The sequence below is a fragment of the Oryctolagus cuniculus genome, chromosome 16 (assembly GCF_964237555.1).
Source record: "Oryctolagus cuniculus chromosome 16, mOryCun1.1, whole genome shotgun sequence".
Classification (NCBI taxonomy): Eukaryota; Metazoa; Chordata; class Mammalia; order Lagomorpha; family Leporidae; genus Oryctolagus; species Oryctolagus cuniculus.
This window is the reverse complement of record NC_091447.1, coordinates 60,567,197-60,581,909: the sequence shown is the minus strand read 5'-3', so window position 1 is coordinate 60,581,909 and position 14,713 is coordinate 60,567,197. Positions and strand designations below refer to the sequence as shown.

Genomic DNA, 14,713 nt, shown 5'->3' with positions numbered 1-14,713 from the left:
GTCTCCATACTGCAGAGGGGAGGGGCAGGGCCGACCCATAGCCCTGTCTGGGGACAGGGTCGGGGACAGCAACATCCGGCCCTCCTGAGCCGGCCTTGACACAGTCCAGGGTCCTGGAGTGACCCCACCTTGGCACCCCCAGCCCCCCTCCTGGGGGCCTCAGGGGCTCCTCTTTCAGCCGGGAGTGGCCGTTGTCTGTGCCAGCAGGGCCCCGGGGAGTTCTGGGAAGGAGCCCCGTGCAGGTGACCGCCAGGGGAAAAGTGGCCACGCAGGGCCTCGGCCTCCGGACTCGGGCCGGGAGCAGGCAGCGGCTGGGCGGCGTTCCATGGCGCCTGCCTGCTGGGCGGGGATACAGGCGTGGGTCCCCTTCTAGGGGCTGGCAGTGCGGCACTCGGGCCACGCGGGCAGGGCTGCCCCTCCCGGCCTGGCCTGCTCTCTGGGAGGCCCGGGTCTGGCTGGCACCCAGCTGCCACCTGTCGGACACAGGGAAGAGGTGAAAGTGATTGGTGTGGCCGTGGCCGTGGGCGGCAGCGTCGCCTGGGTAACAAGTGAGGTGGAGCCAGGCCTGGAGCTGGAGGGGCCGGGGAGGGGGCTGAGGAGGGGGCCGGGCCGAGCCTGCTGCTGCCGTGGGAGACGCCCAGGACACAAACCGCTGGGGGCTGAGCACTGCTGCCCGCCCCTGGCCGCAGTCAGCGCGGCCTGTTGGAGGCGGCAGGAGGCGCGGAGGACAGCGGGGCGCGCGGTGTGGCTGTCCTGCTCAGGCAGCCTTGCCGGGAAAGCCGAGGCCATGGGCAGGACCCTCAGGCTCGGCAGCACCACCCCGTGCTGCTGTCCTGTGCCTTTTGTTTTTTCAAATTTATACTTTATTTATTTGAAAGGCAGAGGCAGGGAGAGAGCGAGAGATCGTCCATCCACTGGTTCACTCCCCAAACGGCCAGGTTGAGGCCGGGAGCCAGGAGCTGCTTCCTGGTCGCCCAGCTGGGCGCAGGACTCCGGCTGCTCTCCCAGGCGCATTGTTAGCAGGGAGCTGGACAGGAAGTGCAGCAGCCGGGACCCACGCTGGGGCCCGTACAGGGTGCTGGGCTGCAGGCAGCGGCTCTTCCTGCTGGGCACAACGCCGGGCCCGTCCCGTGAGGAAGCCAAGGCCGAGGTGGACCCCGTGCCCTGGAGGGCTCCGTGTTGCGGAGCCGCAAAGGCTGTGTCTGGCGGGCAGAGGGTGGCGCCACGCTGCCCGTGGCCCTCGGAGACAGGTTCCCCCGAGGCAGCGCCGGCCGGGGTCCGTGCGAGGGCCCCGTGTTCCCGCGGTCCTGTCGCCTCCGCACACCGCCTCAGCCAGGGCTGCACGAGGGGAGCCGCAGCCCTTACTCTGGGCGCTGCCAGGCCCGGGGCTGACCGCCGCCTGTCTGCAGGTTGAGCTTCAGTGACAGCGAGAGTGACAACAGCGCAGACTCCTGCCTGCCCGGCCGTGAGCCCCCGCCCCCCCAGAAGCCACCCCCACCCAACAGCAAGGTGAGCCTGTGGTCAGGAGCTGGTTCCGTGCCGGGTCCGCGTCCTGGAGATGGGGCCAGGGCGGCTTGGGCGCCGGGACTGGGAGGCCTGGGTGAGCGCTGAGCAGACCCGGTTCCTGCAGGCGCCAGGCCGGCGGAGCCCGGAGCCCTGCAGCAAGCCGGACAAGATCCTCAAGAAAGGCGGCTACGACAAGGTGGGGGCGCGGGGCTGCGGGTGGGGGCGCGGGCTGCCCGCGGGTGGGGCTACAGCACCCACTGAAGCCCCACTCCGGCCCCCCAGGCCTACACGGACGAGCTGGTGGAGCTGCACCGGCGGCTGATGGCGCTGCGGGAGCGCAACGTGCTGCAGCAGGTGCGGGGGGGGGGGGGACGGCCCGGGGGGGCGGGCGGGGGGGCGCCCTTGAGCCCAGCCCAGCCCGAGGCCACCAGCGTCCCCCACCCTGCAGATCGTGAACCTGATCGAGGAGACCGGCCACTTCAACGTCACCAACACCACCTTCGACTTCGACCTCTTCTCCCTGGACGAGAGCACCGTTCGCAAGCTGCAGAGCTACCTGGAGGCCGTGGCCACATGACCCGGGGCCGGGTGCCGGGCCCCTGCGGCCGGGGCCCCGGGGGGCTGCGCGCGGGCCCCGCCTGCTCGTGGCACTGCCTTAGCGACCCTCGGAGCCAGCTGCACTTTCCTCGGCGGCTTCCCCCCGCCCGCCCCCCAGGGGGGGCCGGGCTGCTCGCGGCACGTGGTCTGTGGTGCGGGCATCAACCAGGCTGGGCCTCGCTCCCTGCAGAGGAAGGAACACGTGGGGCTGGGGGCCCCTCCGTGTGGCGGCCCTGCCCCCGGCGCTGCGGGGGCTGCTCGGGGCTCTCTGAGCATCCGGGGCGGAGCCCAGCCTCGCAGACGGTTCAGAACACGCCCCGCCCACCCGTGTCTGCAGCCAGCCCGGCCGGGCCGCGCTGTGCAGTTGTCTATATTATATATGTGTATGCGCTGTTATGTACACGAGCGGTTTCCGATGTGCGTTTCTGTGGCAGCAGTGACGTGGGGGGTGGGGGGCTAAGGGTAAGATGTCTGCGGGGTCTGTGTCGGCTGCAGGCCGGGGCGCCGCCGCCTCCCGCCGGGCCGGGCCCCTGAACACTACGCCGGGCAGGCGGGCGGCCGGGCGCACCCTCCTCCATAGGATCCTCTTCCTCCCCGTTGTTGAGCAAGTCTTCGAACTTTGAAAAAAAATGAGCTTTTGCCAAATAAGATGGGGTGGTTTGTGGAGTTTTCCAGGGACCACGGGGACTTGTGCTCCACACGGCCCCTCCCCCCACGCCGGCCCGGGAAGCCCCACCCCGCGGAGACAGCCCACTCCAGGTCCCCCTGGCGCCGCCCTGCCCACCCCCGTCCCCCGTGTCCCTGTGCCCGGACCAGCGTGCAGGCAGAGGGGGCAGGGCCCGTGACCCCACCCCCTCCCCCACCCCCGCTATGAATCCACGCGCGGGGCGGGCCCGGCCCTGTCCCTGCGCTCCCTGGTCTTCCTGGCTGTGTCTGCCGGGCACATCCCGACACTCCTTGCCTCCAAGGCTCCCCCGACTCCAGCTGCCCTGGGGGCTCCCCCGGATCGTCGGGAAGGACGAGAACTTCCAGAGGAGACCTCAGAGGCCCCTCGGCCCCACTGCCTTCAGGTATCGGAGAGGGGCAGGCTCCGGCCGCCGCCCACCCCCTCCCCAGGCAGGCCAATAATACTCCAAAGTGGGGCGCCCGCGCTTCCGCTGAAGATGGACATGGACAGGCCCCAGAGCCCCGCGTGGGCGCGGGGTGGCCGCCGCCCTCCGCGCTCAGAGGCCGCGGGCAGTCGCCGGGCTGCTGATTCTCCAGAGGCTCTCCTGGGGCCCACACGGGCCAGCGCAGCCGCGGCGGTGGCACCCGGCCCTTCGTGCTGTCGGCAAAGCCTCCGGACGCAGCGACCCGTTTCTGTTACCTCCTCTGGCCGGAAGGCCTCACCGCTGTCCTCCAGGGCTGGCTCCCCGCCCACCCGACGGACGTGCCGGGCCGCCAGCATTCCCAGCTGCTGCCTCCCCGCCCTGGCTGCCCAGCAGCTGGGCCGGAGAGGGCTCTGGGGCGCGCTCCGTGCTAAGCCGCTCGCCCCCAGTGCAAATCCCCGTGTGTGGCCGTCTCCTGAACAAAGTGTAAACCAGAGGGTATCGAATACCTTCCCCGCCCGCCAGGGTTCCTCCAGGACGCGCCCCGAGGAACCGGGACTCCTTCCCGGCGGCCCGAGACCAACTCCTGGCTGACAGGAATAAGGAGAAACGTGTTTGTAACGAGTTACAGGATTGTTTCTGTCCTGGATTTTAAACTTTTTGTTAAATTGTGAAATTATGGAGGAGTTTTATAGAAAAAAAAAGTGAAATAAAGTCAGATGGAAAGCAGAGCGGCGCGCGTCCGTGTGGTTCGTGCCCCGAGGGGCCCCGGTGCCCAGGTGCCCAGGAGGGGACTGGCGGGGTGGGCGGCGCCGCCGCAGCAGAGCCCGGCCCACTCCTGCGCAGGCTCCGCCCCCTCCTTGGAAGCGGGCGGCTAGGGGAGCGCGGAAATCAAGTCGGACGTCGCGGACACGTGGCGGGTCCACGCCCAGGTGGGTGGGTGGGAGGGAGAGGAAGGACGGGTGGGTGCACGGGTGGGCGGGCAGGTGTGTGGATGCGTAGGACAGCCTTTGCCAGGAGCCAAGCGGCCCTCTGCCAGCTCACCCCGCGCGCGGGCTTTGCTCCGGACTTGGCCTGGAGGGGCGAGTGTCTGAGCAGATCCGCCTGCTCTGGGCTCCAGCGCCCCCTAGAGGAGCGGGGAGGAAGGTGGCGGAGGCTTTGGGTACCAGTTTCAGACATGAGCCCCTGAAGCTGTTCATGGCCCGACGCCCGGGGTGGGGTGGGGGGCTTGCACCTCCAGAACTCCTCCCAGCGCTCGGTGCCTTCGCATCCCCACCAGCAGACAAGAGGGCAGCCTCCTCCAGGGGCCGGTATCTCCTCGCCCCGAGCCGGTCCGTGTGCCTCACAGCTCTCGTCCTCACAGGCCCGCTCCGCAGTGGCTCTGGAGGGCAGCTGGGGATCCCGGAGCCTGAGGAGGCGCCTCGGCCCAGCCTGGGAGAGCCCACGGTTCTGCGCCCCCGAACACTGGACCTTCCAGAAGAGCCCACAGGTAAAAACCAGTTTGAATTCTCCGGGTGCTTTGCAGACTTGAATGAGTCTGGGTGGCCTGGGAGACCCTCTGGCCCATCTTCAGCTCTCCCCCAGACCCCCCGGCACGGCCCGATTGTACAGGAACCTAGAGGTCCACGTAGCACACAGGGTTCTGGAGGCCAAGAGCGAACGGGCGAGGGAGGCGGAGAGCCCGGGGCGCTGGTTTCAAGCGTTGGCCTTGAGGGTTCGCACGCCGGCTTGGCCCCTCACGCCCTCGCTTCTCAGCAAACAAGCCCTCTTGCATAGGCGGCCCTTGTGGGTGGGTGCGGTTGTTCAGAGAACTGGTACGGCTAGTGCTCTGGCCGGCACCGCGGGAGCGTTCCGGCTGCTCTTTGGCAGGGTCAGCAAACTGTGGCCCACAGGCCAAATCTGTCGCTTATTTCTGTTAAGTTTTTTTTTCCTATTTGAAAGGCAGAAAGAGAGAGAGAGAGATGTTCTCTTAGCTGGTTCGCTCCCCAAAGGGCTTCAACAGCCAGAGCTGGGCCAAGCTGAAGCCAAGAGCCAAGAACGCCATCCGGGTCTCTCACGTGGGTGGCAGGGGCCCAAGGACTTGGGTCATCATCTGCTGCTTCCCGGGCGCATTAGCAGGGAGCGGGATCCAAAGTGGAACAGCCGGGACTGGAACTGGTGCTCGGATTTGAGAAGCCGACATCCCAAGCTGGGGCTCGGCCTGCTGCGCCACAGCGCCAGCCCCCCCCGCCCCGCCCAAGGAGCTGGGGTGTGGGTGGGGCTTCTGGAGGCGAAACTCACCCTCTGCCCCTCCCACCCCCAGGGGCTGCGTCTCAAGCCCACACACCGGCTCAGCCCCCCATCAGTGCCGTGGTCCAGACGTGGCTCCCTGTGTTGGAAGCTTGGTCCCCAGGGTGGCGACATTTCGTGGGGGCCTTTAAGACGGTGAGCCCAGAGGGAGGTCGCTGGGGGTGCCCGCCACCCTCAGAAGGGACTGGCGAGGTGCTCAGGGGACCCTGGCTGTTTCTCCTGAGAGGGCTTCCACCCAAGAGGAGCCTGGCCCCTGCCTGGCTTCAGATCTTGCTGCAGTGTCTCTGTGCCCCCGGCAGGGGGCGCCCTCACCACGCCGCTGGCACTGGAGCCCGTGCGTGCCTCCCGGGGGGAGAACAGTGAAAACCAGGCTGAGCGCGTTCTGGGGGACGGGGCCACCTCGCTCCCGCGTTCAGACACGCGCGGTCATCCGACTGATCCTTGGGCGTCAGCGTTCCTGCCTGAAGCGACGGCCCCGTGGGACCCGGACCCACCCCAGCGCCTCCGTGTGTCCCTTCCAGACCCCCCGAGGGAGGGAGGAACTCCGCGCTCTCAGGCCTTGAGTTCTAACGCGAGCAGCGTCTCTCGTGCCCACGGCCCTGCAAGGGCCCCCGTGTTTCCCGCTGGTGTCCACGGCCCCGCACCGTGGTGGCCCCTGCAGCCCCGGGCAGCCTCGGGACCGGTTGGGATCCCCTCTGAGCCGCCCAGCCCTGCCGGGCCGCGTGGACTGAGTTTCTCTCCATTATCTTTTCCGTGAGCTGGGTGCTGCGTGTTTCGTTTAAGGATTTATTTATTTGAAAGGCAGAGCTACGGGGTGCTGGCTCGCCGTCTGGGAATAGCCCTGCCTGATTCCACCTGCCTGCCAGGCAGGTGAGGGAGCAGGGGCGAGGCGTCTGTTGACTCCAGGGGTCTCAGGAGGGGTGACCAGCAGGTGAAAGCAGGCCCCGCCCCCGACACCCAGCTCCTGGGATCCCTGCCACACAGAGGTCCCTTCCCCCGCTCCCCATCGACTGACACAGCGCCTAAGGCAGGGCGGGGCCGGGGGACGGAGACACGGCCCAGTGGGTGCAGGTCCGGCATCGCTGCACGCGGGTGCAGGGGCCCAAGGACTTGAGCCGTCCTCCGCTGCCTTCCCAGGCCACAGCAGAGAGCTGGATGGGAAGTGGAGCAGCCGGGACGCAAACCAGCGCCCATGCGGGATGCTGGCACTGCAGGCGGCGGGCGGCTTTACCCGCTAGGCCACAGTGCCGGCCCCTGGGTGCAGCCTTCAGACCACGAGTTCCCCGGGGTGGTTCTGACAAATCCAGGGTGGAGCCCCTCTAACAGCCGCCCCTCCCCTCCCCCACAGGAGCAGGTCTGGGCCCTCCCGCGCACCCCAGGTTGTGTGCCAACAGCTGGGGGACGGCCCCAGCACCAGCTCCAGAGAGGGTCCCGAGTCTGTCTCTCCAGCGACCCCTCCCTTACGGGGCGCGGGGGGGGGGGGGCTTGGTTTCAGAATCAAAGAAGCCGTGAGCTTCACCCCGGCCTTCAGGGCCAAGGTCCCTCTCTCCCAGCTCCGTGCGCGCTGGGGTGAGCGAGGTTTATTATCCCTTGGGGTTTGGAGCCTTCCCCCGGCAGGGGCTCCCTTGTTCCGCCAGGAGCCCCTCCCCCTCCGGAAGTCCGGCAGGAGGGGCTGGGGAGGGGCCCGCAGCCGCTAGCGCTGCTGGTCATCCGCACGAACCTCCTGGGTCTGCGCCTGGCACATCCTGGCCACCGCCGCCCCCCTCAGCTTCCTGGTGGCCCCTGCGACGGAGGCAGGTCCACTCCCAGGAGGTCCCCGACGGGGACAGCGGGTGGCCTCGGCCAGGGAGCCGCCCCGCAGCACCCAAGAAGCAGTGTGGGCAGCCCCGAGGGGCTCTCACGGCCGCACCCCTCCCCACCACCGTCCCCAGGACGTCGGTGTGTGCGCGGGCAGCAGCCCCGCCTGCCCGCCCGCCCGGCTCACCGAGCTCCCCGCCGGCCACCGAGAAGTCCGCGTCCAGGACGGTCCACTTGACGATCCTGGCGCCGTCCGAGAGGACCTCCGCGTTCGCGGCCTCAATGCCCCGCCCGATGGACTCCATGACGGCGGGTCGCGGCCGCCCACGATGTCCCACAGCCGCGTGGACTGGCCACGGCCTCGCTGGTCAGCGCGTTCTGGGGCTCTCCCGTCTCCGAGCTGATCTGGCACTTGGGGAGGGGAGGCCGCTCCTGGGTGAGCAGCCCCTGCACCCTCCGCCAGCACAGGGCCACGCATCCGGCCATCACACCCAGCACCCGGCCACCGCACCCAGCACATGGCCACACACCCAGCACAGGGCCACGCACGCACATTGCCAGTGGTCCCATGGCTCCTGCCCAGGTGGGAGGACCAGGCCCGGCCCGCTGCCGGGCTGCTGCTGGGGGCAGGGGCAGCGTGGGCGCCAGGGCAGCGCGCGTCCGGCACAGCTCCTTCTAGAACTGGGGTTTCAGCCTCCAGGAGGAGGGAGGGCTCGGGACCCACGGGGCGAGCCTCAGCTCCTGTTATTCCACTAAGGTTTTATTTACCAGAGAGGGAGGGGGACAGCGAGCCCTTGCCCCCACCTGCTGGTCCCCTCCCCAGATGCCTGCAGCAGCCAGGGCTGGGCCAGGCTGAAGGCGCCAGGAGCTCCGTCCGGGCTCCCGCGTGGGTGCACGGCCCAGCACTTGAACTGTCACTGCCGCCTCCCAGGGCGCACGCGCAGGGAGCTGGCGTCAGGAGCGGAGCTGGGACTCGACCCCAGGCCCCAATGCGGGACGCAGATGTCGCAAAGCCAGCGGAGCAGGCCACGCCCCCGGGGCCCCCAGAGCCCACCCCCTCCACCCGCAGGGCACCTTGAGCGTGAGCAGGGCGCACAGGTACGGGGCGTCCTGGCCCACCAGCACGGCTCAGCGCACTATGGGGACGCACGTCCTCACGCGGTCCTCCATGGGGCCGGGGTTGATGGGCTCGCCCTACCTCAGCGTGATGACGCCTGCGTGCGGGGAGCGGAAGGGCCGGGCTCTGGGGCGGGAGCCAGGCAGCGCCAGCGCTCGCGAGGCAGCTCCCAGACCCCAGGCGTACGGCTGGAGGAATTCAGCCCTCGTTGGACCTTGTGCTGTGTGCAACCGGCACCACCGTCCACAGCCGCCCCGCGGAGCCCCGCGCCGTCTCGCTCACCCTTGACGCTGCCCTCGACGTAGAGGAAGTTGTTGGCGTTCAGGAAACCCAGGTCCCCCCGTGTGCACCCAGCTGGGCGTGCCGATCGTCCGGCGGGGGGCCGCCTTGTCGCCGAGGTAGCCCATGAAGACGTTCCGGCCCCAGATGCAGACGGTCCCCACGCCCGCCTCGCCCTCGCCCTCCACCTTGGTGTGGGTGCCCAGGAGCCCCTTCCCGCAGCTGGGGGCACAGGGCAGTGAGGACCCCGCGGCCTCCCATCCCACAACCGCTGCACACTCCTTCTGTCTCCTAGGGCCCAAGGGAGGGCGCGGGGGAGGAGGGAGCCAGGTGCAGTGACGGGGGGTGGGGGGAGGCCAGGTACAGAGTGACAGAGTGGGGGGGAAGCCAGGTGCAGAGAGGGGAGGGGCCAGGTGTGGAGTGACAGTGGGGGGAGAGCCAACCCCTAGTTGGGCACGGACACCTCGCGGAGCCCACACGCCAGCCCGGGGCCAGGCAGGACGCGCAGGTGAACTCCAGATGCTGTTGTTGGTTCCAGGCAGGGGACAGCGTCCGTGGGTGGGCTCGGCCCTGGCAGGGAGGAGGGGAACCACCAAGGGGTTGTTCTCCCAGGACACCGGGGGCTGGCGCTGGTGCCCGTCCTCTGCAGGCGGTCGGAGGCTCGGGGGCGGGGCCTTCCTTAAACGTGACCGCAGGGCCGGCGCTGCGGTGCAGTGAGCCCTGCCCATGGCCTGTGAGACCCTCACGATCACGCAGGGTTTCATCACCCCCCACCACGCGCGCAAACACACACACACACACACACACGAGGCCCGGATGCCTGGCAGCCGACCCCGCCCCGGCTCCGTCTGTCTGATCACACACCGAGTGAGGTATCCACCTCTGACGTCACGCCTCTCGGTTCTGGGGCCGGACCTTCAGCCCCATGAGGGACCCCGAGCCAGCGCCGACCCACGCGGCGGCTCCCACGCTCCCAACGCTCTCAAGGTCACCTCCACGTGGCCACAGCTCCGTACCACAGGGCTCCACACCTGAGAGGCCAAGTGTCACCAACAAGGCGCCTGCCGCCCAAGTGACCCTCAGAGCATGGCGAGGCGGGCCAGAGGGGCGCAGGCCTCGGGCCCAGACCTGTCTGTCCGTCTGTCCGTGCGGCCGGGACCCACCTCAGCATCTGACCGTCTCGCTGGCTGCAGACAGCGTGGACGCCCGAGGACTCGGACAGGCTGCAGATCTCAAAGGTGGGCTTGTTGAGGCTGAGGACGACGTCCAGGGTGGCCCTGGGCAGCCTCAGGTCCGTGTTGAGGAGCTGGCGGCAGCGCCCCAGACCCAGGAACTTCCTGGTGCCCTTGAAGGTCAGCTTCTTGGCCAGGCGGAAGCAGAGCGGGGGATGGACACAGAGCGTGGCCGTCGCTGCGGCACCCCGGGCCCAGGCCCTGGGCTCCCCACCCCCGCCGGCCTCGCTGGAACACCCGCAAGCTGTTGGTCCGCAGCCCCACGGCCACGGAAGGCGCTGGAGTCCAGGGGCCCGGCCTTGAGCAGGTCCAGCATGCCGTCCCGGATCCGGGGGACCCCGTAGAAGGAGGCGGGCCAGACCTCCTGCAGCACGTCCGCCAGGGAGCCCTGCGAGGGGCGGGACCGGGGGCGGCTCACGGGGACCCCCAGAGCCCTGCCCTGCGGCACAGCACGCGTGGGAGCAGACAGCCAGCCAAGTAGAGACAAAGAGGAAGGCAGGGGTAGATGGAGAGAGCTTTCACCCGCTGGTTCCCTCCCCCAAGTGCCCCCACGACCGCCGGGGCTGGGCCAGGCCAAGGTCAGGGGCCCCCAATCCGATCGGGGGCTCCCACGTGGGCGGCAGGGACCCTCGGACTTGAGCCGTCGCTGCTGCCTCCCAGGGTGCGCATGCGCAGGGAGCTGGCGTGGGCGGGGACTCGCCCCGCCGACGTGGGGTGCAGGCATCGCTAACCACTGTGCCACACGGCCTGCCCCCGGAGGCTGTCTCCTAATGCCCCCTTCCCATGAGCCTTTGCATGCTCCCACCCAAAACTTGCTGATCATTTTTCAAACGTTTCCTGAACGTTGTTCGGAGCGGCAGGTTAAGCTACCGCCGGTGACGCCGGCACCCCACACGGGCACCTGTGAGTCCCGGCTGCTCCCCTTCCCATCCAGCTCCCTGCTGTGGCCTGGGAGAGCAGTGGACGATGGCCCCAGTCCCGGGGCCCCTGCACCTGCGTGGGAGACCCGGATGGAGCTCCTGGCTCCTGGCTGCAGCCTGGCCCAGCCCTGGCCGCTGCGGCCATCTGGGGAGTGACCCAGCGGATGGAAGACCTCTCCACAGCGCTGCCTTTCAAATCAATTAAATAAAAACGTTTCCAGGAGAGGCCGATCTCGCGACAGGTGAAGGGGACGCCACGCTCCAGGACTTCCTTCCCCCGTGTCCGCAGCACAGCCCGGCTTTGCCTCTGGGCGCAGACGTGACAGCAAAGCCTGCAGCGGCCCAGCGGGGACCCCCGACCCCCAGCGGGGGTGCGCGTCACCTCCAGCCGTTTTGTTATTTCAGTATGAAGCGTGCATGGCAGCCCCCACCTCCGTCCGTTTCTAGAACATTCTCCGCTGCCCAGACCGCGGCTGGCTCCATGCCCGGGCAACACCCCCTCCCCAGCCCCCGGCACCCCCACCCCCACCCCGCGTCCCGTCCGTGGCTCTGCGGACACCAGGGACCCGCTAGGAGTGGGATCCCGCAGGCCGCGTCCTTTCGTGTCTGCGTCCCCCCCGGGTCCCTCCACGTAGGCCTTTTCAAGGCCGCGTAGTACTCCACAGCGGGAGGGGCCACGGCCACTCACGCCCTGTCAGCGCCTCAGCGCTGCTTCCCGCCCTCGCCACGCGGGCCCCCTGCGAGGCCCGCCCTTCCCACCCCGCGCCACACCAGCGGCTGGCCACTCCGGCCCCTTCCCTGACCAGGGCCAGAGACCCGGAAGGGCATGTGCGATGCAAGGGCGGGACTTCCGGTTTTGAGTGGGCTGACTCCTCCCCCGCACCCCTCAGGGCGGCCGCTCATTGGCCACCTCCCCCGGGGGGGCGGGCGCTCACCCTCAGCGCTTCCGGCCGGCCACGAAGATGGCCACCGACCTGGATGGCCTTCTGCAGTTGCCTGTCGCCGTCCGCCTTCGAGCTCTGGGCGATGGCCCGGCAGGCTCTCGGAGAAGCCTCTGGGAGCGGAACCCGGAGGTGAGGCTGCCCCGACACCCAGCGCTTGCAGGTAGCACGGAGACCCCGGCTGTCTCCGCAGGGGCAGGTGGGGGCCCCTACCCCGCCATGATGGCGCCCATGCTGGCCATGACCCACTGCTCCGAGGTGAACCCCGTGATCCCCGCGCTGTGGAAGCGCTGCAGGCCTAGCTGGGAGTGGGGGGAGGCCCAGTGAGGCTCCGAGGGCCCCGTCGCCCGGCAGCCTCGAGCCGAGAGGCTGCGCTGGGGTAGGGGTGCCCCTGCCTCCTGCCCGGTGCCGCGCTCCCAGCCGGGGGGACGTCTGGCAGCACCCGTCACAGGTTGGGGGCGGGAACGTCCTGGCGTCGTGGGGAGAACAGAGACGCCGAGACACTCACTCGGCGCGGCACAGCACAGCCCTAACCCAAGTGAGGATCCGGTCCAGGCTGACGGTGCTGAAGTCCCGAGAAAACGCAAAAAAGAGTGCGCTCCTGGACATTTTTAAATGCTCATTTTCATCTTGAACGAGTGTGAGAGAGAGAACTTCCCACCAGCGGGTCGCTCCCCAAATGCCCATGGCATCAGCCCGGGCTGGGCCAGGCCACAGCCAGGAGCCAGAACCTCCATCCGGGTCTCCCGCGTGGGTGGCGGGGCCCACCCCGGGCCGTCCCCCGGAGCCATGCCGGGTGTAGCAGACGCGCGAGCTGGGTGCCGATGTAGTGCGCGCGCGTAGCTCTGCTGTTGGGATCTTTTACACTGAGTGTGGCAGGCCTAAGTTATGTGCGCGTCTGATCCGTGTGTGACCGCGTTTACGTAGTTAGGGCGTACGGACTCCCACAGAAAAGCTCCGTTTTCCATAGGAGGGAACTGAACAACAGAGAGACAAAATCATTTGTAGGGCTCCGGGAGAGGCCGGGATTCGAACCCAGATTCTGCGGCTCGGGGCACGCGCAGGCGCAGGCAGGCAGCGCGGCTGAGAGGCGCGCGTGCGCGGAGGGGAGCGGCGCCGGCGCAGGGCGCCCCCTGGCGGTACCTTGAGGAAGGAGTGGCCGCGCGCCGGCGCTCCTGGTAGCGCTCCCTGCAGGTGAGCAGGCGCCCGCCGTTCCTGCGCCTGGAGCCTAGCGCGACGGCCGTGCCCGTGACCATGTCGTGGACGGTCAGGGGCGCCTCGTGGGCACACAAGTTCTTGTCCAGCCGCTGCCGCACTTCGTCGGGGCGATGCGTCGTCCAGTAGCTGTGGCCTGCGGGCAGGCGGGCGGGCACGGTCAGAGAGGGGCAGGCAGGTGGGGGGGGGGTGCCGGGGACAAAACCTGGGAGAGTTGGGGGCTCAGAGAGGCGGCGAGAGAGACGGGGGTGCGGGGCAGGCGGACGGACAGGCGCTGTGCCCCGGGGAGGTCTCGGAGAGCCGGCACCTGCCCGCAGCCGGCTCAGCGGAGGCGCTCTGTCCCTCCCAGGTGCCCCGGTGACTGCTAGCCAGCGGCAGAGCCTGCCCCCCAGGACCGCCGGCCCCACCCCTGGAGGGCGGCCAGGACCCCAAAGATTCAATGCTGCTTGGGCCAGCCCTGAGAGGCTGGACCCCCGCATCCAGCTGGCCTCCCCAGGAGCCCCGCCGCCCCCCTCTAAGGGCTCAAGGAGCGCCCAGGTCTGGTCCTGCTTTCTGAGCGCCAGGGACTGTCCTGCGATGGGCTTCTGTCGTGTCCCCGGGGCCGCTGGGGTGCCCAGTGGACCTTTGCCTGCTTTCTCACCGTCTTGGGTGCCGTCTTGTCCGCCGGGGCCGGCCAGACACTCACGCTAACCCAGCGAGGGTGGGCTGCAGCTGTCGGGCGCGGAGGCGCCGCCGGGTCGCGGGGACGCCACCGCGGGCCTCCCTGAGCTGTGGGTCCGCATGGGCCAGGCACAGCCTGGACGGAGGGGGAACCACCCGGCCAAGGCTGTGGGGGCTGGCGAGGTGGGAGAAGGGGGCAGAGAAGGGGTGCAGCAAGGTGGCCTGAGCGAAGCCTGGCGTTCCGCCCGCCCTCCGGGGCCCGGGGCTGCCCCTCGGTCCCCTGCTGCTTCTCCAAGGCCCGAGGCCCGGGACCGTGACGGTGGCAGGGCCCTTAGATGGGCCTGTTCGCGGGGGCCGAGCCTGCGGAGTAGCGAGGGGTCCACCCAAGGGGAGGGCCCCAGGGAGGAGCAGGCTGCGGAGTCCCGGGTTCGAGTGTGGACGTCACTGCTCCGCACCGCCTGCGGCTTATGGGTTCGTGTGCCCGGCCATCTCCCAGGTGTGGAGGGCGCCGTTTTCAAATGCAGTCAGATGCCGTCACGATCGATTAGCCAAGAATCATTTAAAGGCCTTTACTGGATTCTTTTAAAATAAATAAATAAATAAAAGAGGCCGGCGCCACAACTCACTAGGCTAATCCTCCACCTGCGCACCGCCACTCCGGGTTCTAGTCCCGGTCGGGGCGCCAGTTCTGTCCCGGTTGCCCCTCTTCCAGGCCAGCTCTCTGCTGTGGCCCGGGAGTGCAGTGGAGGATGGCCCAGGTGCTTGGGCCCTGCACCCCATGGGAGACCAGGAGAAGCACCTGGCTCCTGGCTTCGGATTGGCGCAGAGCCGGCCATAGCGGTGTGAACCAACGGCAAAGGAAGACCTTTCTCTCTGTCTCTCTCTCATTCTCTCTCTCTCACTGTCTAACTGCCTGTCAAAAAAAAAAAAAAAAAAAAAGGCCATATTCTCCAGAAATTCTGCTTGTGGCTGTTTGCCCAAAGAGTTGAGAGCAGTGGCCGGTGCCGCGGCTCACTAGGCTAATCCTCCGCCTTGCGGCGCCGGCACACCGGGTTCTAGTCCCGGTCGGGGC

At 68.7% G+C, this 14,713-nt stretch overlaps 2 protein-coding genes and 1 long non-coding RNA gene across 6 annotated transcripts in view; 1 reads left to right on the top strand and 2 right to left on the bottom strand.

Moving 5' to 3' along the window:
- MLLT1 (MLLT1 super elongation complex subunit) overlaps window positions 1–3,922 on the top strand; it is a 66,545-nt gene extending 62,623 nt beyond the window's left edge. For all 4 annotated transcript variants that reach the window (XR_007917999.2, XR_007918000.2, XR_007917997.2 and 1 more), the window contains 4 exons: window positions 1,410–1,509; window positions 1,631–1,702; window positions 1,789–1,860; window positions 1,955–3,922. This is a non-coding gene — a long non-coding RNA (MLLT1 super elongation complex subunit). The remainder of the gene's footprint in view (window positions 1–1,409; window positions 1,510–1,630; window positions 1,703–1,788; window positions 1,861–1,954) is intronic.
- A 3,251-nt stretch (window positions 3,923–7,173) lies between these two features.
- Window positions 7,174–13,763, bottom strand: LOC127490155 (uncharacterized). The gene is given in 12 exon segments (XM_070059313.1): window positions 7,174–7,262; window positions 7,390–7,595; window positions 7,597–7,688; window positions 8,352–8,491; window positions 8,677–8,734; window positions 8,736–9,588; window positions 9,666–10,068; window positions 10,140–10,731; window positions 11,761–11,866; window positions 11,980–12,273; window positions 12,910–13,117; window positions 13,673–13,763. Coding segments are annotated over 12 exon segments (3,132 nt in total).
- Window positions 13,088–14,713, bottom strand: part of LOC138845617 (long-chain-fatty-acid--CoA ligase ACSBG2-like) — a 25,461-nt gene continuing 23,835 nt past the window's right edge. Inside the window, exon 15 of the mRNA XM_070058732.1 lies at window positions 13,088–13,117. The gene's annotated coding sequence lies outside the window, so the exon portion shown is untranslated. The remainder of the gene's footprint in view (window positions 13,118–14,713) is intronic.